General features: G+C 40.6%; 1 protein-coding gene across 3 annotated transcripts; it reads right to left on the minus strand.

The window, feature by feature from the left end:
• Positions 1 to 827: 827 nt before the first annotated feature.
• aebp2 (AE binding protein 2) lies at positions 828 to 25631 on the minus strand (the record flags this gene model as incomplete). Of its 3 annotated transcripts, XM_080876013.1 has the most annotated exons (9): positions 24977 to 25631; positions 24194 to 24404; positions 22903 to 23010; positions 22590 to 22776; positions 19716 to 19840; positions 12195 to 12262; positions 4688 to 4801; positions 3355 to 3384; positions 828 to 2321 (listed from the first exon to the last, which is right to left on the minus strand). In XM_080876013.1, exons 1-9 carry the CDS (start codon positions 25531 to 25533, stop codon positions 2315 to 2317), a joined length of 1407 nt encoding a protein of 468 aa, XP_080732139.1. In that variant the 5' UTR covers positions 25534 to 25631. The 3 variants fall into 3 exon arrangements, with proteins under 3 accessions (XP_080732139.1, XP_080732140.1, XP_080732141.1); XM_080876014.1 differs by lacking the exon at positions 3355 to 3384; XM_080876015.1 differs by lacking the exons at positions 828 to 2321; positions 3355 to 3384 and having other exon boundaries at positions 4684 to 4801.
• Positions 25632 to 25649: the final 18 nt, after the last annotated feature.

Raw genomic sequence — 25649 nt, forward strand, 5'->3', positions numbered from 1 at the left:
TTCTACATTCAGTTTTGTGTTTAGTAACTCAAAAGCATGCTCTGTTGGTTTTAAATCAGGTGACTGATCTGGCCATTGAAGAACATATCATTTCTTTACCTTGAGGTTGCTTCTGTCTGATCAGTTTAACAGCATTGGACTGAATATGATCAGAGAGTATCATCATCAGTTAACACCAATGATCTGGTTCCACCATCAGCCATACACAACCATGCCATAACACTGCCTCCACCACGTTTGACAGATAGTGTGGTGTCTCTCCATACTTTTTCCTTCTCCCATCATCCTGGTACACGTGTACCTTTGTTTCATCTGTCCAAAGATTTTATTTTCAGAACTGTGCACTCTTTTAGGTGGTTTCTGGCAAAGTCTAATCTGGCCTCATTGTTCTTAACATAATTTGTAGTTTTCGCCTGGTTGTAATCCCGTCATTGACATTGTGTTCGTGACTTGGTTAGATGTTGTGAAGCTATTATTCCTAACCATCAAAATAATTCTGTCATTATGGTTTTTAAAGCGTTTTTGTAAGCCGAGTTGGACACTGGATTCATTCAGGAACCAGATTATTGATTTTTCTCTGATAGGTTTTATTTGGAAAAGAGACTTCACCTGGACATGAAGCTACCCATTAGGTAAACTGTCCAGTTACATTCAAATCTCTGAAAAAGGGGGACTGTGTATAAAAAATAAAAAATACAAAAATAAAAAATACAAAATCATACAAATTAAAGGCAAAAGAAATAACTTCAGTGACATATTGTTTGATCTGCACAGAGGCAAAACCACAAAAATACTGACTCTAAGAACACACAGAAGAAAGGACCCACAAAGAAACAAAACAAACATTTATTTATTTCCGTATCAAAAGGTTCACATATTAGTACCAAAAATGTAAACTGGTCCAGCAGTGGGACTATGAAGATTTCATGCTGACACAGAGTTGCCTACATTATTAGAACATTACATTATTATCATTTGCCATAAACATTTCTATAAGCTTCAACAGACCATTGCAGATATTAGAAACGCTCACAAAAGCAAACCTTCAGCCACACTGTTTCAGGCACTGGAGTCCAAAAGAATTTTGTATGTGTGACCAGTGCATGAAATATTGACGAGCAGGACAGCCACACTGTAGCAGACCTCTCCCTGAACTCTGTTTTCTCTGCAGGCATGTTCACCAACATTTGAGGCTGGCAGTGGCCCTGCTCTGCCAGCCCAGTCATTAGCTTCTCCACAGCATGCTCCCAAAGCTGTTCTGCTAATGGATGCCAAGTAAAGCCAATCCCTCCAGCACACCCTTAAAGAACTTACACTCCACTACAGCCACGCAACAGTGGATTGCGCCATTGCCAATGTAGCCATTTGGATCATTACAGATACAAGTTCAATTCATTAACATCATTTCCCCAATTTTATTACAAACACAATAGTTAATTTCAAACATTACGTAGAAAACACTTACCAATATTTCTTGAGTGCTTAAATAGCGGTAATGTTAATCAATGAACATTTAACAACTATGATACATACAGTTCGTGTTACTTGTGGAAGAGGAGGCCGCGTTAGTTGCTGCAATTTAAACATTTTACATGCCTGCCTTTTATTTTCTGGCACGCTGTCTACAGATTGGGTGAGATTAAGAGCTACACTGTAGTGTCCCTATTGCTCCAGACACCATTTGAACTGTCTGACGACCGGCACAGCCTCACTCTTCACCGTCGCACACATAGTTAACAGTACTGCATTCAGTAACTATAAATAGGATAATTTGTTAAGACTTACGTCACGTACAACGTAATTACAACTAGAAAATCTCCAAGTATCCCTACAGGTGACAGCTTACATATATTATCACAGTAAATACGGTTCTATTCAAAACCTTCACAGAAATCCACAGTACACCAGTATTTTCAAGGTATAAAAATAAGTTACAAATCTGGATAAATATTTTACACAAAACAGCTATAAAATGATGCTGTGTTATCTGACAAGCTTGCACAAAACAGGTTTTTTGTTGCAGTTTTTTTTTTACACTACTTGGAGTTAATATGTTTGGTTCTTGTTTAAAAAAAAACAACAACATTCATTTCATTTTCTGTTAAACACAAAGGTTTTAAAAATTTTCAGTCCCATTTGACATCACACTTGGCTACAACAATCATTTTATATACAAAGCTGGAGAGGGAAAAGGAGAACTGCAGAAAAGCCTGTTTCCTTTTATCGCCATGTCACTCCCCCCATTCAGCAGAGACGGATGAAGAGCGTCCCATACAGGAACTTCAACTTAAGCATCAAGTCCAAAGATGACCCCTTACAGGCTGAGCACAAAGACAGGAGAGAAATAGAGATGGAGACTCGAGTTTTTAATCTGCCAGCAAAGAGATTTCAGTAAGAAAAAACTGGATCTATCCTCGGTGTTCAGACACTGAGCTGACTTCTTTACATTAAGAGCTTTTAGTGCTTTTTTTTTTTCCTTTTTTGGATGTACTTCACTACTGCGGTCAATTAATGGAATAATAAACAAAGTCCAAATAAGAGCTAATGTTTGAATGAGGCTAACAATTGCCAAAGGCTGTGGCTTCAAAATGGCCTGTTTCTCAGTTAACTGGCTTCATGCTACACAGGAACTGCCGAGCTGTGGGCGATAAGTAATCCTCTGTAATGATATTTCACTACAGGGAAGTCACAGCCACGGGTAGCAACACTGCAGACGCACGAACATTATCGTCAGTGCATCATTTGATCTACGTCACAGCGAGAAGAAAAAAGACATTTCAACTGCATATGTGTATTTAACAGCCGAGGTGGCGAGCAAGAATGAGGCAGCAGTTCTGTCTTATCTGCATACACGCACCAACACCACGGTGAACTTCAAAAACCATGCACTCATCTTCACACAAGAGTCTGATGTGACTTTAATGATTCACGCATATATGTTTTAAGCGTGTCTTGAGACTTTTTGCACGTCACTGAAAACATTGTTGCTGCTGCAAACTTCCACAAAGCTCCCACTTTAAATACTTCACTAAAATAATTCGTATAAACAGTGTGTGTGTGTGTGTGTGTGTGTGTGTGTGTATATTAATGATGCTGTAGTAAGTAAACTACATAAAATATATTGTTATCCAGTTGCTCCTTTAAGTCCTGTACTGTTCGTTTGTAGCTCAGGTTCACATTAATAGCCTATTAAAGTTACTTGTGTACCTGCTGTAATTGATTAACATGACTACTAGTTGGCTTTGAACCAACATACATGCCTTTGTATATAGTAGAGAGTGTCTAAAATCCATTTTTTAAAATGATTTTATTTATACTTCACAAACACCTCGATGTTGAACATGTTCAGCTTACCTGCGCTTCAGACGCTTTTGAGGAAGTGCTCTGAAAAGAAAGAAACATTTTTAGGACATCCCACAGAGTTGAGTCTGTTCATCTGCACGTGGCGTTTTTAGTGGGAGAAACGTTGTAGATAGAAAACACTACGTCCAGATGAACAGACTCAACTCTGTGGGGTATCCTTACCTGGACGATTTAGCATGCATCAAGACACTTTTTCAAGAGAATCTTCGTGTGCTTGAGCTGATTTCAGGCGGATACATTTCATCACGGAAGCACTGCCACTATGACGGTCTTTTATTCCATCTCATATACATGAACAGGAGTCCAAACAAATAATATCTGCTGCCATAAGCAGCAGCTACAACATTTGTTTTGGGATTTCATGCACGAGGACAACCTTGACATAAATTGGCTAGGTGCTGACGGTTATATTCAACTATGAAACCAGAGTCCAGCAGCAGCCTCTGCAGTTACTGAGCCTTCACCTCTAATTAAAATCAGCCAGCCTGTGTGCTGATTAGCACACTTGTGTGCCATATATCTCTGGTAAGATGACCACTTTGTTATTTTAGGCACATTGTTCCTCTTTCAGGATTCATTTTCAGACTTTTATGGGGTGCCATAAAGTTACCCTTGTTTTCTCATGTCAGTGACGAGTGCAAGTCTAGAAGAGCTGTGCAGGATTCAAATAATATCATAGCTAATGTTTAGTGGTGTGTGGTGCACTTGAAGACAGAAAACGTGGTCCACTGAGTTGCATTTGCACAACAGCAGGAAATTACTTTTTCCTGTATTAAAACTGTATTGTGACAAGTTCCATTTTTTTTAAAAATCAAAAGAAATAAAAAAAAAAAAAAAACAGGGTCATGTGGAGAGCAACACTAACAACTTATTATTCATTTTATGAATTTATCAGTTGCTCAGTAAAATGCAATCTGCATATATGCAAGTAACAGAAAATTGCATCTGTACTTTAACCAAAAGCTGACCTCTCTGACCAGCCTGCACAACAGATAATGTTTTTCGCCTTACAAGGAACACAAAACGTGTTTTCTCTGTATCAGGTTGTTGAATCCAATCTGCTAAAATCATGAGTTGGTGCCACCTGCTGGAAGAATGGTAAAGCACATGGACACAAACAACCTGACAGACCTACTTGCAGAAATTCTCACATACACATAGCTGTGCAGGCAAAAACCTTAAACACACAAGTGTCATTTTAATTAGGTAATATTTACCCATGTATTTGACTGCAGTAAAACACCGATCTGCAGCACTGTGCCATTGTGCATTCAGACATGCATGCATGCAAACAAAAAGGTCACTGGCATTGTCACACACTCACCGATAGATGTTGGGATCTAATAGCATGGCTGTGTCCTGTGGCAACTGGGATAAGTGCACCACTTTAGTCTTCAGCTGAGATCGCTCTGTTTCATTCACCCACACGTCAGGCAGTCTGCGAGACAGCACACACATGCAGAAAGAGGACATGTGGTCAGATTTCAAGGTTACAAGACGAAGATGAGGATACCGAGGACGGAGTGGGAGTAGGGTCGAACGGAGCAGGGTGGGAAAGATGTAGCCTCAGTGAGTCAAATGAACACGTTAACACCTATCTCTGAAGACTAGGTATGTTTCTATAAGGAACCAAACCACAGAAACAGACATACGTGCACAAGTGACCAGACTAGCACACACAAAGGGTGGAAAAAGTGTACCTTCCTCTCATTTGCATGATCAGATCGTATGTGTCAGTGATTTCTTTTGCAAATTTTACTACAAAATGGAAAAACTGGCTTAGAAGTACAATGACAACAGACTGATTATATTCCCCCTTAAAATTCAATTAGAGAGTGTGTTATATTAAATGCTGAACTGAGCAGTAGCACCTTACTGCACCCACAGTATGGGAGTGTGCCGAGTAATGGCGTGGCAAGTTGAGGTGCAAAAGAAAGAAACAAAGAGCTTAGCAAGTCTGCTGCGCTTCCCCTCCTTCCTACAGCCCCCACCTCCCCGTCTCCACCCCCAGCGTTCCCCCGTCACTATGTGCGTCATCACAGGAGCCCCCAGAGACACACACACACACACACACACACACACACACACACACACACCAGGCGGCTGCTAGGCAAGCATGCAGTCACCAAGCCAAATCAGTCATTCACATGCCTAGTCAGCCCATTCAGCATTATGGTGTGCAGGTATCGCTTCAGATGTTGCAGAGTTGAAGGTAGAGGTGAAGAACTAAAGAGAGAAAATATAATGCAAAACTGATAAATGAAGGACAGGAAAGTATGGAAGGAGGGAAAGCAAAATGAAGTGGCAGTGGAGGCAGGGATGGCACACATTAAAGTAAAATGATTCACTTCAGTGGTTGCAAAAACCCTTTTATGGTATGTTTAAGTGCCTGGAAGGTGCTGCTAGCTGCATAATGTATATATATGCTTTTGCTCAAGTGTGTGGTTGCAAAGGACTACAAAATACCCTAAATCATGCAAAAACATAGCTTGCTCATGCAAATGATAAGGGCATATGCTGTCTGTTTGGTTGTTGTTGTTTTTTAAGTTTGAAAAAAGTAAAGAAGTGTGATGCTAAGTTGTTTTCCTTTTTGATTCTGCAGTGCACAAAGTCCCTCTATCCCCTTTAATGGTGGGGAGAGAAGAAAGAGGAAGCTGAGAAGAGGCAGAGATACGACAAGAAACAGCCCCCTTCAAAGCAGCTTTACAGTTTGGATTACTCTTGAGTTAGTGTCGTTCTCCAAAGCAAACCTCAAATGACAGAGGTGGACCTGCGGAGTGTTAAAAATGCAGTAAACACCTGTGTGTGTGTGCTCGTACTTACACATGTAAACATCTCACAGTAAGTGCGCTGTGGTACTGATGACTTATTATATCCTTGTGTCTGGGAAATGCATAAGAAGGCTGCACTGGGGGGAGTGGGGGCAGCATGTTGCACGTGTCGAAAATACACACACACAAACACTCCCAAAGTGCTCATATCATTCACAAACACACGTGCACATTTTCAAAGCCCTAAAAGATCGAAAAACCCCATTCAGTCACATAAACCAAATAAAGACAAATGGATTTGTTTTATTTTCAGGAGGAGAATTGGGAAGGTTATTTGCCTCGCGTCTTTATGAGCCAGAAATGTATATTGTGCGGGAGGCCCTCTGTTGAGAAAGCTACTGGGGAACGCCTGCCAGAGTGAAGCTCGTCTTCAACCCTGAATTGATGGCTGGCTCCAGGCCTTGAAGCTCCCAGTGGTGACAGAAGCAAAAGGTTTATCATAAACCACTAAAGAGTATAATCAGATTGGTAAAATATTAAATGGCTTTATATGAAGTGTCCTGATAAACTACAAAGAACAGGAGGCTCAGAAAGCCGGTTCATTGACTATAAAACTCACTGCAGCCTAAAGAGAGGCTACACCCCATCGGCACCCCAACTTCCTATTACGATTTTACACCACAATACTTTAGGAACGGTTCTATTTAAAATACAATATACTTTTATATATTCTTAAAAACGAATTCAAACTTCTGAAATTCTGAGATTTTAGATGCGTTTTGTCTTCCCAGAGATCACGTTACTCCTTGCTTAGTCAGGTTTACACCACAGATTCAAACCCAAGACCTAGTTGGTAAAAATAGCAACAGTGCTAACCAAAATCAGTTTAACAATTAAAAAAAAAAAAATGTAATCAACATTGATAGAGTTGTATTGTTGATTGTCATTTATGCTTAGAAACATTTACTCATTTATGCTTAGAAATATTTAACCATAGATGCTTAGAAGTGTATAATCAATTGTGTAGTGATAAGTTGTGTGATCTTTAACAGGCTACAGAGGCCTGGTGTGCATTCCACACTGGGAGCATGGGAAAGTTCGTACCTTGTTTAATTGTTATGGTAGGATTAACGTAGTTACATTTGTTTTAGTTTAAGTGCTTTTTGTGTATAAATGAACTGCTAGACTTCCTTACTGTGTTATCTAGGATGAGGGGGGGTCTACCCTCTTCCTGACCAAGGATGTTTGCTTGTGTGCTTTTATGACCCTTTGATCAGCAGTAGCACACACACACACACACACACACACGGTACTCTTTGTGTATGTAGACGTCATATGTTAATGAACCTATGCATATTCATGTAACCTCAATAAAAGGACAGTGATACGGGAGAACGGACGAGAGCAACTGGGGCCAAGCGAAGGAACGGCGTTTGTCCGGTTCTCTCCCGTGCACGAGTAACATGAAGCTTGCCTACTTCGTGTCTTGCTTTGCGGTGTAATTATATTGCCTTCAACGTTCCAGCGAATAGGTTTATGCTACAAACCCATCAAACATGATAAATGCTCAAAGAATAACCTCCTCCTTCACTCTATTATGCTTACTGCCAAGGAGTCAAGTCACACCTACTCTACTCTCAGCCAGGAAAAACCCATTCATAGTAAATAGAGCATAGGTTACATCAAATGGACATTCACACTAATTTTTCCTAAAATAAAAATAAATTTATTCTCTTTTTTTTGAGAGGAGAGAGGGGGGGCTTACATACATGTCTACTACAGACAGAATGCGTGGAAGGAAGTGGATGTTCTTGACACGGTCTTTTTCTTCCTATCAGATCAAATTAGCAGCTCGAGTTTCACAAGCAAACTTAGAAATAGCAGTGATGCAGGTTTATGCATTAATTCTTTTGCCTCGTGTCAAAATTTATGGTGCAGAAGTAACTGGTCAGAGACCCACCAGACAATACCCCCAGTGCGCTTTCAAAATGTAGTCAGACATCATAGATCAAAGCTACATTGATCTTTAGTACATTTAGAGACAATTCTGCATGCTTACTCTTGCAAACTTGTGACAAAGTTCCCCGGGGCAGACTGAAAACAGAGCAGGGGAAAAAAAAGAAAATCTAATTTTACACTTTTTTTCTTTTCTACACAGTGAATACCCCCCCCCCCCCCTTTTTTTTTTTCCTTTTTATAAAACTGTTTCTGCTTAAGTGACTAGAATAAATATTAAAGGTGCTTCTTTTGGAAACTGTTGCTTTTTTGTTAGATCTCCACTAGCTTGTATGGCAGCTGCCTAAAAGTAAACAAAGCAATAAAAAAAATTTGAATTTGGGGAAAAAAACATAAACATTTAAGAGATAAATCCATGTTGGGAAATATAAGCTCCGTCTAGTTTTTTCATAACTATGTGCAGGACAGATTCGGTGGCTGGAGGTGTTCATTGTCAGTGACTGTGTATTCTAGTGTTAGTTATTCAAAAGCAATCAACAGCGTGCAGGGGAATCCACTCACCCATCCATCAAAGATTAGACTCCAATTATGGTTCTCTCGCTCTCTCTCCCAGCCCTCCCATCCCCCTTTTCCTCCTCAGTGAACTGCTGGTAAATCTCAGTTCATAATGGCTCATGTTAATCAGTTACTCATTAATCCAAATGGAGTTAATGAGTGTCAGTCACACAGTGAATGGTTAGCTTGAGCATTAATAAACATGACTTCCCACATTCACACAGCTAATCATTGACTCAGTGGCTGAGAAACATATGTGCACACATGCACATTGCAGCCTATATGCTTACATTCTTCCTTATCCTTAGGGTATTCTACCAAATTACACATTTAGAGCCGCCTCAGATGTGTGTAGGACAAATGATGATGGAGTGACTTTCGACACTTTGTCTGCTTTATCATCATTTACAGTTCCTCACAAACTAGGCAGTGTGTGCTGTGACTTTTTTCATCCTATAAGTGATGTCATCACTTACAGTCTAATTCCTTGCACTATCCCACAGATGTGATAACATGTTTTTCACTCATTGTTGAGTGTTTCTCATTTCGGGCTGATCTGCTGCTCTTTTCTCTCTACCAGGTTTCTTTTTCTTTTGGTCTATTAGTCTGTATTTCGTATTACCTTAGTGTCAAAACTCCCCCCGAGACCCACAATGAGCCTGTCAGTGGAAAAGATATCAGGCACCTCCGTCAGTTCACTTTGTTTTGACCTCATTGTCACTCCCATGGAAACACTTTGCGCCTTTTCTGACTTCCAACTTGTCTTCTCTTCCAGTTTTTAGCTGGGAGAAAGCATACTTCGTTCTTACAACATCCTCACCACTTTCTCCACTTCTCCTCAAGGTAAATATGCTTTCTTAAAAAGAGAAATAAGGCCAGACTGACTTAAAATTATTCTGAACTCACAAACATATGTGTGGCGGTAAGACTACAGTGGTCAGTGTGCAAGTCTAATAAATCCAAGGGTAGTTTTTCATGAGCTTTCATTTCTTGTGCAGGGTAAGAACATTTCTATGCATGTATTAGTGAACGAGGCCGAATGAGATCAAGTGTTCTTTTCTTACTTCTCTTGCTAGTTAACGAGACCTGGCACAGGTTCTTGGCTATGGATGAAAAGCTTCTTGTCTGAAATCATAGATTTATTGTTTTACAAACCGGTAAATGTGCCCCGAAAATCAATGTAAACTAAAAAATGTGCCTCTGTAAGAAGAAAGCCTGACAGACTAAAGAACTTTATCCAACAAGAGGTGGCAAAATAGTCACCTCTAAACTTAATAGAAAAGACAGCCTCGCAAATGTTGTACAAGCAAACTTAGTTCGGTCCCCTGGTCAACTTTCATCTGTTTAGAGGTACTCAAGCCACCCTCACAACCACACGGCTTAAGACATTACTGTAACCCCCCTCCGTAATGGGATAATTATCCATATTAATGACCCAAGCACTCCTCTGGCCCAAGGCAAATGTATGACTCAGTACTACCACTGCCTTCTTCTGCATGAACCAAGGCGTCTCATTCTTGCCTTCCATCTTTCTGTTAAATCCCCTCCCTATCATTCATTCCCTCTGATTTCATTCTGCCTCTTCCTCACATTTCTCACTCCCACAGCCATTTTGCTCCCACTCCTATTTCTCACTTTCCTCCCATCTCTCTCCCTCCTATTCTTTTCCTCATCTATTCTGCCCGCATCTGTCTTTGGGGTCTCAGCATCAATCTCAATCTTTGTCTCTCTGTTTGGAATTAATTTGAGAAATGTTTCCTAATCACCAAACTTCATCTCTCTCTTCCTTTCCCCACTCCCTTATTATTTCTCCCCACATTAGATTAAACTCCCACATGCATGGAAAGCAGAAGGCTGTAGAGGTGGATCGGAGATGGGAAAAGGAAAGAAGAGGAGGATGGACTGCAGAAACATCAGAGAATAAAGATTTTTCTACAGTCTGTTCACTGGAAGCTTTTAGCAGACAGCTGAATTTGCAAACTTGTGCCAGTACTCCCGTCTTTGCCAGGTCCCTTTGTTTTCAAACTATTTCTTTGCCACCACTGACCTTGTTCTCGCTCCCCTTCCTTCTCTGTTTCTCTAGTTCTTTCCCGCTTATCTCTAGTCATCCTTGTTCTCTTTCTCAGTCGGCATTCTGATCATTTTCAGATGCCTTTCAGTCAAAACCTTTAATAGGAGTGTGGGAGAGTTGGGAGTTTGGTTGGATCTACCCGTGAGCAAAAGCCCTACTGACAATCACAGAGTTCTGTGAAGCTCTCTCTCTTTTTGCTTCCAATGTTCACCTCCAGTGGACTGAGCCCAGGAAGGCTAAGCCGGCAAAAGGCATTTAAACGGGTGATGACTGTGCAGAACGGTCCAAGTCTCAGTGGGCTTAGTACAAGTTTATCCATTCATTCAGCCAAGTAAGGAAGATTTATAACAAGCCCCGACATGAAGGAAGCCCAGATCGCTGCATGTGCAGCTGGATGACACATACTCGTACAAACTGCTACAGCTCAAAGAGGTAAATTTTGTACAAGTGGTTCAGTCTTTGGATTGTTACAGATGTGGAGGTTTGTACAAGAGGTGTTGAGCTGCCTTGTTGTACACTGGTTACATTTACATATTATGGCTTACAAATATTAGTATAAATTATTATTATTGTGTGGCCATGGCTGAGGTGGTAAAGTATGCTGCAAACCTGCCCTTGGACAAGACACCAAATCAGATGGTAGGTGAGCATGGCTGCGCTGCCACCATTAGTGTGCAAGTGTGCGAATGAGAAACAAGGATAAATGGGACTATATCAGTGCAGACCATTACCCCCAAGCACCTTGTAACTTGAGTTTTGCAAGGTCCTATAGAAATAAAGTATATTACTTTTTAACATTCCACATTAATTATTAACAAATGTCAGAGTGCACGTCTTCTCCTTCTCAGTGGGGTTAAACTAGTGAATAAGTTCATCTCGTAGTCAGACCCAGAAGTATTTGCACGACAAGGTTACTACAACAACTTAAAGACTGTCCCGTTTACAAGGCAGACATGTAAGTGTCAGGTTCAGTTTCAGTTCAAAACCCAAGATGGTTCATACAGACGCCCCTGAAGCATGAATAGTCTCACAATTTAGAAGTCAGAGGAGGCCTGCCAAAACATCTTTAAAACATGCTGGCACTTATTTTTTGGCTTATACACAGTCTATCAAAAACAAGCATCCCATTTCAAAAGGATATATTTTTGAAAGTAATGGACATAGAAGCCTGCAGTAAATTTTAAAATACATATCTAAATATAAAGCTTACAAAATGTGTCTCCCTCCAGACTCGTGGCATATATCCATACGATAGTCAAACCCATCCCTGGAGACACTGCAGTCGTTATACTACATACTGGCAACCACATGAAATTCACAAATCCCTCCTTTCTAACGGTATGTGTTTCGATCATTGCCAGTGAACAGCTAAGGAACTAAAGCACTATGAAATCGAAAGCTTACACCCTGTATATTATTTAATATAAGGCAAATGCTCATGCAGATCTATAATAACATGTAGGAAAAGTTTTACTCACATGTCCTCAGGTGTCCAATGCAGAAGAACCTTGACCTTGCCAGACCCCTCTTTCCTTTTGGCTAGCACCTACACAGACAATCATGGGAGGAACAAAACAAAACAAAATATTAAGCTGGCTTCAGCAAGGAAGATTCAGAACAAAGTATTTACACAGGAATATAATTTAACCCAAATGGCTGTTAACCTTTACATTTCAAGCCCCTTTTGCTGCTTTACATGAGCACAGACGTATCGGGTTTAGTCTGTATTGCAGCATTCTCTCGCATCTGTGGAGAAAAGGCTTCAAAGATGCGTCTTATTTCTGGCCTCACCTCTCTAATGAATAATACGGTTACATGCTTCAAACATCCTACCAAGTGATTCAGTGCTCATTTTGCTTGTTAGTGTAATCATCAGCCGGTCTTAATAATGCATGTGAGAGCTCAGTGAGATTTCTATTTTCAGGGTGCTCTATGCCCCGCAACACACTGCAAGACCAAGAAACTAATTCAGACAGAAGATAAAGCACATGAGACATTTCCATCGTCACAAAGTCACTGCTCCTGTTGCGGGTTATGTCGCAACCGAAAGCTTCAACACGTTAGGCAGGAATGCGTTTAGCGGAGACCAACTCCTACAGAGGAATGTTTGCATCACAAACCTGTGTTCATTTTTGCTTTGGTTTCTGGTTTCAATACAAACCTTTTGCACAGCCACTGCAGCTACAAACTTCAAGGCTTTTCTTCTTTGAAAATACAGTTGAGACTATACAAGACTTCCTCCCTATCTAGCCCTTTTCATGCATAGCATTTCATCTTTCATGCTGTGTTGGTTTATAGTAAAACTGGTGTGGAATTCACAAATATTGTCAGTAGGGAAAAGAAAAGCAAGAAAAATAACCAGGAGAGGCAAAAATAGCCACAGATATAACCTCTTGCGTCAATTGCCTTTTTTTTGAGGGGGTCTGTTTTTAGGATTGTGAATGAGCTCACATGTGAAGAACTTCTCTTACGCACATGAATTTTTGAGATTATTTTTGTGACTCCAGGGACTAGCTCTGGCATTGATGGAAACTGGTTTGAGGACAGGAAGGAGCAGGCTCCACTGAGACAAGACACAGAGACAGAGGCAAGACTCGCTCTCCTCCTCTTACAACGGCTCCTGCATTTCACAAAACGCATGATTTTTGTGTTTTAAGTAGCTTCAATCTGTTTTATTTATCTGAGATCCCACTAACCTCAATGATAAACAGATACAGCTAATTGATGGATAATCTGACAAATTATGTATTTTCATCTTCCTCCACCTTTGTGATGTTTTGAGGAAAGCAAGGAGGACACAAACATGACCTGTAATAAACTGATTAACTTTAAAATAAGCAAAACAAAAAAATGAAACGAGGACTATTTAGGCTAGGTTAGGTGAGATTAATTTTGTTGTTTCTGGACTTGTGCCTTAACATTTGTCTGCTAGACGCTTTGCAAACAGCAGCCAAGTTGGCAGATCAACCATGTTCCCTTTGTCTGCAATACAGTGTGCAGACACACAAGTCTTGACAAACACAAGGAGGGATATCAAAGCACCTAAAACAGGGTGATTGATTAATAGCTTGGGGAATTAAAAGAGTTACTTACCATCTGATCGTATCTCGATACACTGCCCGTGATAACAGGCAGTTCTAAATGGTATCACAGTGATACAGTGTGATACACTGAAATGTGACATACAGTGATATAAATCAGGAAGTCTGTAAATGTCACAGCTGCAAACAGCCGTGAGATAACTGCCAGTTTAAGTCACTTTCAAATATTCATTATTATTCACAAAGCACTGGTTTTGGAGTTTGCTAGTCTTCCCTGTACCAGCGGGGGTCTCTCCTCCCAAAAACTTGCATGAAAGGTTAAGTCCCGATCTAAAATTAACCGCAGGTGTGGCTGTGAGAGCATGTGGTTATCTGTCGCTCTGCGTTTTGTCTCTGTTGGACTGCTGACCGGTTCAGAATGTGACAGCTGGGATAGGCTCCAGCCACCCCAATGACCCCACGTAGTTAGCAGTTTCTGACAATTCAAATTAGAGGAAAAAGTCTGGAGCACCTGTTTATATATTATAGGAGAAAGTGATACAGTACATTTCCATCCATCCCATCCATCCATTCGCTTCCGCTTATCCTTTTTCAGGGTCGCGGGGGGCGCTGGAGCCTATCCCAGCTGTCATAGGGCGAGAGGCGGGGTACACCCTGGACAGGTCGCCAGTCTGTCGCAGGGCCAACATACAGGGACAGACAACCATTCGCACTCACTTTCATTCGCACATTCACACCTAGTGACAATTTGGGTTATCCAATTAACCTATCCCCACTAAGTGCATGTCTTTGGACGGTGGGAGGAAGCCGGAGTACCCGGAGGGAACCCACGCAAACACGGGGAGAACATGCAAACTCCACACAGAAAGACCCCGGCCTGATGTTGGAATTGAACTCAGGACCTTCTTGCTGTGCGGCAACAGTGCTAACCACTGTGCCACCGTGCTGCCCCAGTACATTTCCCTACCGATATTATATCTCACTCAAGCAAAAACAAACAATCAAAACAGACTTGCACCTCTTTGCTAACTGGATTCTACTTAAAATGCTCTCAGATGTGCCTCTTCCAACTTTCTAACTTAGTCCTCAGAAGATGTAAAAACTCCTTTCAGACTATTAGTCACATCTCATAAATAAGCACTGTATCTCATTTGTTCTTGCTTATCTCCCTCTTCCTTTATCTGCTAGCTCTCCAGCTTCGTCAGTTCACATGGAGAGGAACAGTTTCTCAGAGACAACAGCAGGGCTTGTATACGAGAGTCAAACTCCTGTGCTAGCTGGAGTGAGCCCTACTTGAGTGTCTTAAGCCCCGCGGGTAAGACTCAGTGCACTAACCAGCTGCTTTACTGCTTTTTTATTTAAAAATGCATAGCTGCTAACTTATGCCCTCAGGCACCTTGTAGCACCAGGTTAATAATCACAAGCCAAGCCTACACTTGAAAGGGCCATGAACATGTATGTAAAGAAGTGGGCTTGTGTTTAAGCAGCATGAAGTGATTTGTGAGCTGAGTGGTCTGATGATGATGGTCTGTGCTTTAAGGGACAGATCTTAATCCTCTATAAACCCAGGGGAGGACGGTAAGAGAGGGGGAAGTAAAAGAATGGGAGGGAGAGAGAGCAGGAGGACTTAGGGAGTGAACAGCAGATATTAATGTGGCTCCAAAACAAAGCAGTGAAAACTGCAGGAATCCAGCTGGGGGAGGACAGGCCTGCTAAAACTGGGTGCCTGTCTAGTGTCATGGGGTCAAGCTGTGGATGACGCAGATTGGTGCAATAGCAAAAATATCCCATCATAAACATGACTGAGTTGCTCCAACAGGTCAGCAGACCCATTGGCCAAGCTCCACAGAACCCCCCACGGCTTTGCTCCATAACCCCAGGCCTGGGAGGGTCCACTGGGGCCAGGGGTCTAACTCAGCATCGCAGCCCGTCACCACAATCCTTCAGGGATTACAGAGAAAAAAAATCTATGCCCAACTGGCAAGATCTCCTTCCGATTCCATGACCCTAACCTTCACTTAACCCCTGTTCCCTGTCCTCACTCTCCAAGTCTGTTACTCTCCCTCCCTTGACTGGTTCTTCCTCCTTCTGACTCTGTGTCCAAATAGTTACCTCTCTTAACCTCTTCCCAAGCTTTATCTTCAAATTTTCCCTCCCTGTCTTTAAATTCTTGGCTGCTGCAGCTGACTGGTTGAGGTTTATAGAGGCAATGCAAAGGAGAAAAGAGCTGAACAGGAGTCCTGTAAAAATACTCCTCAGCTGCACCCACTTTATGCATCAATTATTTACTTAAAAAAAAAAAAAAAAAACAGAAAAAGAAACAAACAAAAAAATCTAACAAATAATGAAGGGCTGGGTGTTGCTATAGCTGACATGCAAGCATTAAAGAGGTACAGTGAATACAAAAAGTGTAAACACCCCTGTCAGTAATCAAAAGGTACATCAAGAAAGTATTAGTTTAGGGGTGTACACACTAATGTGCACCTAACTGGCCAGATTTGTTTGTTTTTCCTTTGAACTGTACCGCTTACATATTTGTGATTTATTGTGTGCTCATTTACTAACATCACAAAAAATTACACTGGATGAATCATTGTTGTCATCACTGAGACAACTGCAAATGTGTTGTACAAAATACCCTTTTTAATACCGAAACAAACATTTTAACAGAACCGGGCTCTATTTTTAAACGACCCTTTTACACCTGTGTGTTTTTCATGGTGGTTAAAACCCTTTTCAGAAAGGCTGGTTTTATTTAGAGGCCAAAGGGGAGACATTTTGTTTCCCGTTTCTGATCAGCCAATGGTGATGCTCTACAACAACGCTTTTAAGAATTGTTATATCTTTTTGGGAAAATGTCAAATGGAAATATTTCATAGCTAGAGTGGTACAGGCCGGTAAAATAGAATAGATTTCTGCCTGGAGATAACAAGTGTAAACAGAATTACTGACACTGGCAGGAAAACTGCTGCTTTACAAATGTAAAGAGAGACTGCGCCGAGAAAGGAGTGGGACTGTGTGTGTTTCATGTACACCATGTGAACAAAAGAGGATTAGGCAGCAGATGATCCTTACTCCTCCCCCCCCTCAATCTTTTTGAAGAACACCACATCACTCAATCTGAACTGGAGTCAGAGTGCTCCCTTGTGGAAATGCATTAGAATAGCAGCTACAGTTAAGTTTTCTTAACAGAAAATCCATTTATCTAAGGAATTTTTGTCAGAAAAAAAGATTTTTCTTCCTATGAGAGCTCACATGTGGCTCCAGTTTAAGGTGAAAAGGGCACTTTACCACACATTAATAATGTATTCTGCACAAGGCTCAAAATGGGGAAAGCTGCACACATAAAACACACCAATTGTCTTTCCTGTGAAGTCCGATTTAGAGAAAAACAACATCAGGCCTTGGGCTGTTGCTACAGGTTCAATTCAAGTGCAAAGAGGAAAAAAAATCTGCTATATATATATATATATAAATAAATAAATAAATAAATAAATATGTGGGATGTACAAAAAGTAACATTACAGTGCCATAAATTTACAAGCGAGCAGCTTTATTGGTGTCCCTGAAGGGAAGACGAAAGATTTAGATGACGCTGAAGACAAAGTCAGCTTCAAATTTTATTGCTCATTATGATGATGAAGGTCTAAACCATCGTTGAAAATGTTATTAATTTCTTATGTGTTCTTTCGGATAAATGACTTTGGGAAAGTTCAGCTGTGTTTCCTGAAAATATTCTTTATCTTATTTGATCTTGGTGCTCTGACACACAAGCGTTCCAACCTTGTTTTCTTATTTACTGCATTATAGAGTAAAAGATTTTTTGGTTTATCAAATCATTAGAAATGGCAGCAAAAAGCTCAAATTTCTATAAAATTATGTAACCAACTCAGTGCCTTAACTGTACATTGATCAGCTGTACATTTGCACTCATTCACAAAGGGCCTATTTTGAGCCAAGAGAAATCAAGTCCTGTTCCAATTATATAAGAAATAGACTTTTAACATACAAAAGTAGCGAGAACCCGGAGACCAACTAGTAAGGGTGTATAACTTATAACACGTTACTGTAATCCCATTACTTTTGTCAAGTAACGAGTAAAGTAAGGGATTACTATTGCAAAAACGGTAATTAGATTACCGTTACTTTCCCGTAGGAACGCTGCGTTACTAAGACCGTGATTTTTTTGCGAGAATGTCTCATGACAATGACGTAAGCGAGTGCGATATTCGTGACAACAGCTGTGTGCAGATCAACAGTGGATCATATATCGATTGTGGGAGAGAGTATGAGCGTGCAGCGTTTAAAGCGTGGAAGTACTGACCTTACTTTGAGTTTGATTCCATAAAAAGTGACAAAAACATTAGCGTCCACCGTGCGTGGGAAGAAAACTTCTTTTTACAGCGAAAAAAACCCCTAAACTTCCAAGCAAGCACCGAGTGTGCAATGACGTAATGGGAAACTCACAGAGAAACTCGCGGATTCTTCAACTGACCGCGGCACACCTGCACCAGGGTAAACCTCCGCCTATGCCACTCCTGCTTTACAGGTGAAAATAGAGCAACAGGACCGCTGAGTCTTTGACTTTATTTTCTGCTGTGTTTTACTGGCATCTATTTGAAAGACTGAGTGTAAACACACAAAAAAACAAAATATTTTATGTGCTGGAATGTGCAGAAAATAGGTTTAAATGTTAAACAAATTTCTTCCAGTCAGAGAATGTTGCATATAATTAAATTTTTGCTTGATGCATAAAGTTAAAAGATTAAAACTAATAAAACGAGATTTAAAAAGACATTTTTCCATTTGATTACACTTTGTATGATAGATTATGCAGAAAAAGTAGAATTGGGCTGAAAGATCTATCGCTTTATAACCTATTCAGGTTGTAAATCGTGTTTTTAAAAAGTAACTAAGTAATATATACTTTTGAAAATAAGTAATCAGTAAAGTAACGGGATTATGTTTTTGGGGAAGTAACTTGACCAACACTGATCTAAAGTAGCAACTTCCAAGACACAAAAAATTAACTCTGAAAGGCCAAAACTGCAGTACCTCTAACTGCCAAATGCAAGTCAATCCCCAAAGCAAAACTATGTGCAAACGCACAGCTAAAAAACGCGAAAAAGCACATTTACTGTTTGTTCTCCATGTGTCGTTTCTCCCTTCACAACAACTGAGTGACTTTTATTTTATTTTTAATGTATCATCCGAGAGTTATACTGATAGGTCTGAAAATGAAGTCTGTCTCTGCTTTGACTGCCAGGCGTATGGACAAAGGCCTTAATTCTGCCAATTCAAAGCTGTGAACTGGACCTCTAAACCATGTCACATATGACCATGACAGCCACCAGGCTTTTTCATTCTCATACAAATAGCTGATGAGCAAATGTCAGTCATACAAATTTGCATCTGAAATCAAAAAAGCTATTCTTATTGCCTTTGTTTGCCATTACCATTTTTGTGCTGTTAGTGATTTTTAAACCATTTTTAATGGCTTTATTTTCCAAATAATGCGGCCTGCAGTGTGCCCAAAAAGTGTGTTTCAATCTGGTGAATGAATTCCTAGTGGTTAATAGTCTTAGCACTAACATTTTTAAGACATCAGGATATTTTGAGGAAATCAGTTTAACTGTAAATTATTTTTTTATTTTACATAAGTAAAGAGTGTTTTAGATATGACCAGAGGGAGCCAAAATTGTTTCTGGTCTAACTTTAAAACAAACGTAATATTTTACATGCATTTCCCTTTCTGCGTGTTTGATTTAATCTCTCTACTCTTCCAGTCTTTAACAAACACAGCAAGAGGCCAATTAAAGCTGGACATGAAGAAGAGGAAAGCATAAAAAAGGAGAAAGCCTGCTCTCTCTGAACCGCCCCCTCCCCCGTTGTGTGTAAACCCATTAAAATGGAAAAAAGACACTAGAAAAACTACAAGACATTCAGTCAAGCACATACCGTACTGTGAAAGACAACACTGTGGCCATTGCCCACACTTTCAATGTGGGTGGCGAGGTTGAGGCAGATGGCTCTGTGCCGAATGGCATCCATGGTCTGGGCATCAAAGAAGTCATGGGGTCTCGCTGGAGGGTGGGGGGTGGGGGGAGGCAGAAAACAGGAGTAAAGTCAAAGTCCCAAACATGTACACACACGTTTATATAAAACCATTTGTCCAATTTTGGGCCCCCCAATCATCTCACAGCTGAAAAATACTAATCTTTTGTAACAACAGCTCCCATACAAGTAGAGCTGGGCGATAGAACGATAACGATATGTATCGCGATATAACTTTTACTCGATAGAGAAATTAAGCTATCGCGATAGACCTCGCCGCTCTTGTCCTCTTAAAATAAAAAAATAAAAAAAAAGGTCAGCCAATCCAAACTAAGTAGCGCAGAGCCGAACCAATCACAGCCGCAGCGTCACGTCGCGTGACTTGTTACATACAGCACAAGTGCCAAGCCGCACGTGTGTTTGTTTGGGAAGCAGCCAGCGGGTAATGGAGGAAATGAGTGTGCCGACTAGAAAAATCAACCGAGCGTGACCGAAGAGAAAACAGATGACGGTTCCAATGCCGGAGAGATTGTCGAACGGAAGAGCCATAGAAGTTCCGTAGTGTGAAGGTATTTCGGCTATTTCAAGTCTGACAAAAAACAGAGTAGCGTGCACTGTAAATTGTGCCGAAAGCAAGTCTGGAAATACAATAAACTGGTGCATGCGTCACACTGTGCGCCACGTTATTGTTTCGGTGAAATGAATTTCTACAATACTGTTACTGTTAATTCTACTCTCTGCAGTGTTTAGATGCTTACATATACACACAGTTACTGTCCCTCCACACATACGACTCGGTTCTGCTTCTATGCCGCAGCTTTGTTTACTTTTTCCCACCGAGGCTTCTAGACTTCTGATTGGCCAACATTTCTGCACGGTTAGGAATCTAGCGCCACCTGCTGCTTTGGCATGTTCATAGCAGCGTTTTCCTTCATTTCTGCCTTTAAAAAATAATCCCGTCCACACATAAAACGAAAAAGGAAAATCTCCTTTTTCAAAAATACCCGTGTACGTGTGGACGTAGCCTCAGTCTCTGACTGGAAGCGCTAATTCGTCATTCGGCTTTTGTCAGACTAAAGTAACTGTTAAAACTGTTTGAAAAGCTAAGCTATACAACAAGGAGAGATTGAGAATTTCCTTTTAGTTCTCAGTTTATTTGATATTGACAAAAGTTAGTCAGTTTTGTCTGTTCTTCTGTAAAACAAACTAAGATTTATTTTTAGAATTAATATTTTGTTTCTAAGTGGAATTGACAATTTAGTCTGTTTCGTTTGTTCTATTTTGAAACTTAAACGCTTTAGCGGCTGCCTTTTGTGTAGTTTGCAATATTTGCCTTTATTTATCTGAAAAAGTCTCATGTTCCTTAAGTACATCTACCCTGTTGAACTTATTATGGGAAATAAATATTTAAATAAAAACAAGCTGCTGATTATTTCACATTTTACTTGTGAGCAACGGCACATTTAAATCTTACAAATATAGTTATTTGGCTTATATCGTGATAGATATCGTTATCGCCTGAAATGAAAAAAACATATCGTGATATGAAAAAATCTCATATCGCCCAGCTCTACATACAAGTTAAACAAATGACAGCTCTCAATTGAAAGCTGTATGAAACTGGAAAAATGTGCATTTCCTGCGAAAATGCAGTGTGAACACTTTACAGCACTCACACAATAGATGACTGTTTTAGTTTCTCTGAATAACTGTGACACAATTCAGTAGAAAGAAAACTCTGACCTCTTAACATCTGAAGTTGTCATCATCGTGTTTTCTAAAATACTTACACAGCGCTCTGCAGTCTTTGAAAGGAAAAACATTATTATGAAAAAAATCACCAGAAGTATACATTTAGGAGAAAGGAAATTTTTATACCTTTACTTGATTTGACAACCAAACAAGGAAAATATGGCAATTATTAACTATTACACAACTTTGGATTTTGTAACTGTATTTTTTTTCCCTCAGCTAAACCTTAAACGCTTAGAAACCACTGCCACGTATGACTCACGACCAGCGAACGTATGCGTAGGTGACTATCAGCAGAAAGTGTGAACGGCAGAATATTACCTTCGATTGCATTAGAATACAGGTCAAATGTCTCAGTTCAGATTTGGATTTTCTTAATCCATATTATTGCAATCTAGTTGCCATTTAAGAAAAGTATGTTTTATATATTAATAGTTGGTAATAATGGCAAGCATACACAATTTACAAATTGACTGGAATATGCAAAACTCCTGACAAAAGACTCTTAAAGACTCAATATTTCTTGGTGGATGGGTGGTTTACTACTGCACAAATCACATCTGTATCCAAGGTTACAAAACTGAAAATGTTGTACATGTGTTGTTAAACTACCTCTTGTTTAGAGAATTAAGACAAACAGAGGTGTAGAAATTAAAAATAATACCTGCATAATGCATAAACAGGCCATTTAAGGCAAACCCTGCAACGAGGTAGTGATCTGTACCTGTCCAAGCATTGAGAAACTACACTTTTACATGAAACACTTCCTACTGAAATGCAGCACTTTGCCATGTGGAAAGTGTGTCTGTCTAGCTGGCAGCAGTTCCTGTTTGTGTTGGTGTTTGTGTGTGTGGTCCAGCTCTCACTTTTCCAACAAAGACATGTGGGAGTTTAGAAGCAAAACAAGCACAGCGCGACCTCAAAAATGTGCTCAGGTTGTAATCCTTTTCAACACAGAAAGGAGAGAAAAGCACAATGAGAAGCATTTTGGAATAAGATCGGTGCGTGCGCCTGTAAGGTACGTACGTAAGGAGCACCTGCGTTTGTTCCTGAGCTTCTTCCTTTTGTTGAGTCCGGCCTTAGAAGGGGAGTCCTCCTTGAGTTTGGCCTGACCAGACATTCTCGAGGAGTTCTGCTGATTGAAGTGACTGGGTACGTGACGAGCCAGTCCACCTTGAGAAGCAAAACTAGCATTGCAGCCACCAACTACACACTGCAGCAGAGAAGCAGAAACAAGAAAAACACATGGCCCTGTCAGGATATTACCCATACTATGAAGGATAATGAGACAATGAAGAGAAGAGCGGGACATTAAGTCTTAGTTTATTTATGGTTTTACCTTGAAGGGCTTATCCCCACTGTGGGTCAGCATGTGTCTCTGGAGCCAGCTCTGACTGGTGGATGGCGTGTTATACACCTTGCAACCCTTCCACAGACACACAAAAACCTGAGGAACACAGACAGGCAAGCATGACAAAATAAAAAGAGATTACAGAGAGAAAAAATAGTTCATAACAGAATATTGAACAGAGGATAAAGACTCCTGAAGAAAGGCCTTTTTAAGATCATGTGTGAAATGATCTAAACCTAACTTTCCCTGTTATCTAAAGACCAACGTTATTATAGTTAACTAAAACTAAACGAAAATTAGATGTAAGAAACATTTTAGTTCAACGAGACAAAAAATAACATCAGCCTTTTAAGGCTGGGGTTTAAAACTACACTTTCAAATTAAAACAAACACACGACTGGGAACTTGGAAAATGACCTAAAAGTAATATGAAAACATAGAGAAAATATCATTAGTATTTGTTAGTTTGATAAAAAAGGCTATTACAACTTGCCTGACGTCTGCAGTGTGAGTCAACTGCTTTAAAATAAGTTAGATTTTTCTATTGCAACGCCTTTGTTGGTTTTCCTAAATCTTGCCTCTGACATATGCCCTCCATACATAAAAAACAATTACAAAGACTAAAACTAACATCGAAACTAATAAAAACTAAAGATTTTCAAACAGCAAAAGCTAAACTAAAACAAGAAAATCCACTCTGGAAGGTAACTGACACTAAGCTAAAGTCAAAATGAAATAAAAGTAAAAACTAATTACAAAATATAAAACTTTCAATAACCTTTTCTCAAATTCCGCCAACAGATGGAAGATGTCAGTATGACTTGTGAAACTGCATGAACGTTACATTAATTGATTTATGGGATATAGAAAAAAAAAGTAATTTTGTTACAAAAGTGGCAACAAAAATTTTATTTACTTTGCTTACAAAAAAAGGATCCAGTGTTTGGTGAAAAAGCAGTTTAACATTCACTTTAATCAGATTATAGGCACATAAGGTGCTTTATGAGTGTGCAGTGGCATACTGGATGTCACTAGAAATTAGTAAGAAAATGAATTATGCAGTTCACTTTAACAAAAGAAGGATTCAGATGACCTTTATTTTAGATTTGCCAGGGTGTTGAAGCGATGAAGTGAAAATGGCCAACTATAAATTTAAATTAAAGTCGTCCAATTACAGAAAATTGCTCTACTGTGATTTGGCTCTCTTCGCAGTTAGTGTTGAGCTAGAGCAAAAAGGGGCACTAGTGTACTAGGCTACAAAACTTTTCAGTCTACTGACCCCTCCTCTCTGCCCATCCACATGAATCCCCCTGATGTGCTCTGCCAGATCAGGACTAGAGTTGAAGCACTCTGGACAGAGGTCCCAGCAACACTGGTAAGCCATCGACTTGTTTCCAGAGCGGCTGGCACTACCCTGTCCATTCATCATGGCAGGGGTGGAGCGCCCGCTGGATACTAGGCTCTCCATCTCCATCAAGGTACTGCTGATACTGAGCAAGAGGAGAGGGCAAGGAGGAATTCAGTGTCACAGTTATAAAACAAAGATGGCTTTGCACAGCCATAAAGAACAGGTGCTGATATTACATACTTGCTATGCTTGAAAGCCTTCGGGCTGAAAGGGATTTTCCATGCATGCCACAAACACTCATGCCAAATCAACTTAATGAGTGCGGTACACATAGCTTCTTAGCATAGTATTACAAATTTGCTGTGCTTCCATCAAAGGGCTCACAGTCAGCAGTGTTCTCGCAAAACAAATAAGGTTTAAAATTTCAAGTGGCTACAATTTGATTAGTTCAGCATTAACAACCTTTTATTAGATACATCCCCACACTTCACACTGATCTGAATAGCCACTGAAAAGTTGTTTTTCCCATCCAGCTGCTGGAGGTTAAAGGCCCTCTGTGCTTACCTTTAAATGTGAGATTTAAACTTTAACACTAAAAACAGACAACTTTAAAAAACAAAGACTGGATTGCCATCCTGCACTCGTTCAGTCACTACTTGGGTGGGTGGGTACTACAACAGCACCTACACTACAAGAGTTATTCCGCCGACCAACCTGTCCTCTGAGTCCATACGGCTCAAGGGTTCACCATCCGAGGATGATATCTCCACACTCGCCCGCCTCTTGTCACCCATCTCCCCACCACCAGCGCTGGCTTTATCTCCATCTTCGCTGACAGTTTTGCTTTTCTCGCTGTCTGTCCCCGAACTCCGGCTATCCTCTCCCGTCTCCTCCTTAGCATCTTTTATCGTGCTATCGCCGGTAGGTTCGCTGTGACCGTCTCCCGGGCTCTGCTGTGATTCCGTTACTGGCTCTGGCTCTCCGGGAGCATTTGTCACCTCCTTGTCGCCCAAAGAAACACAGTCGTCTGACACCACCTCGCTCGCGGCCTTGTCTGAATCTGCAGCGGGCTTCTCCTCGCCAACCTCCGCCTCCACCGCTTCCATTTTCGGCTCTAGGCTACCGTCTGGCTGTTCCGTTTCCGGTTCGGTAGGGCCATTTTCCTTCTCCTCGCCATTGCCGTTGTTTGTGGCCACCGTCGGTACGTCTTTCTCGTCGCTTAGCGCGGGTGCTTCTTCTGAAGCCGCAGAAGCCATTTCGGCGGCGGACATAGCCGGGAATACTTTCGGTATTAAAATTTACTCATGCCACCGTCAAAAGCTTCTCTGCAGAAGGAGGGCTGGCTAAATTCAGTCCGCTCCCTGATTGGACGGAGACGGCACGAGGT

This window comes from Rhamphochromis sp. 'chilingali' (genome assembly GCF_963969265.1).
Source record: "Rhamphochromis sp. 'chilingali' genome assembly, chromosome: 2".
In the NCBI taxonomy this organism is placed as follows: Eukaryota; Metazoa; Chordata; class Actinopteri; order Cichliformes; family Cichlidae; genus Rhamphochromis; species Rhamphochromis sp. 'chilingali'.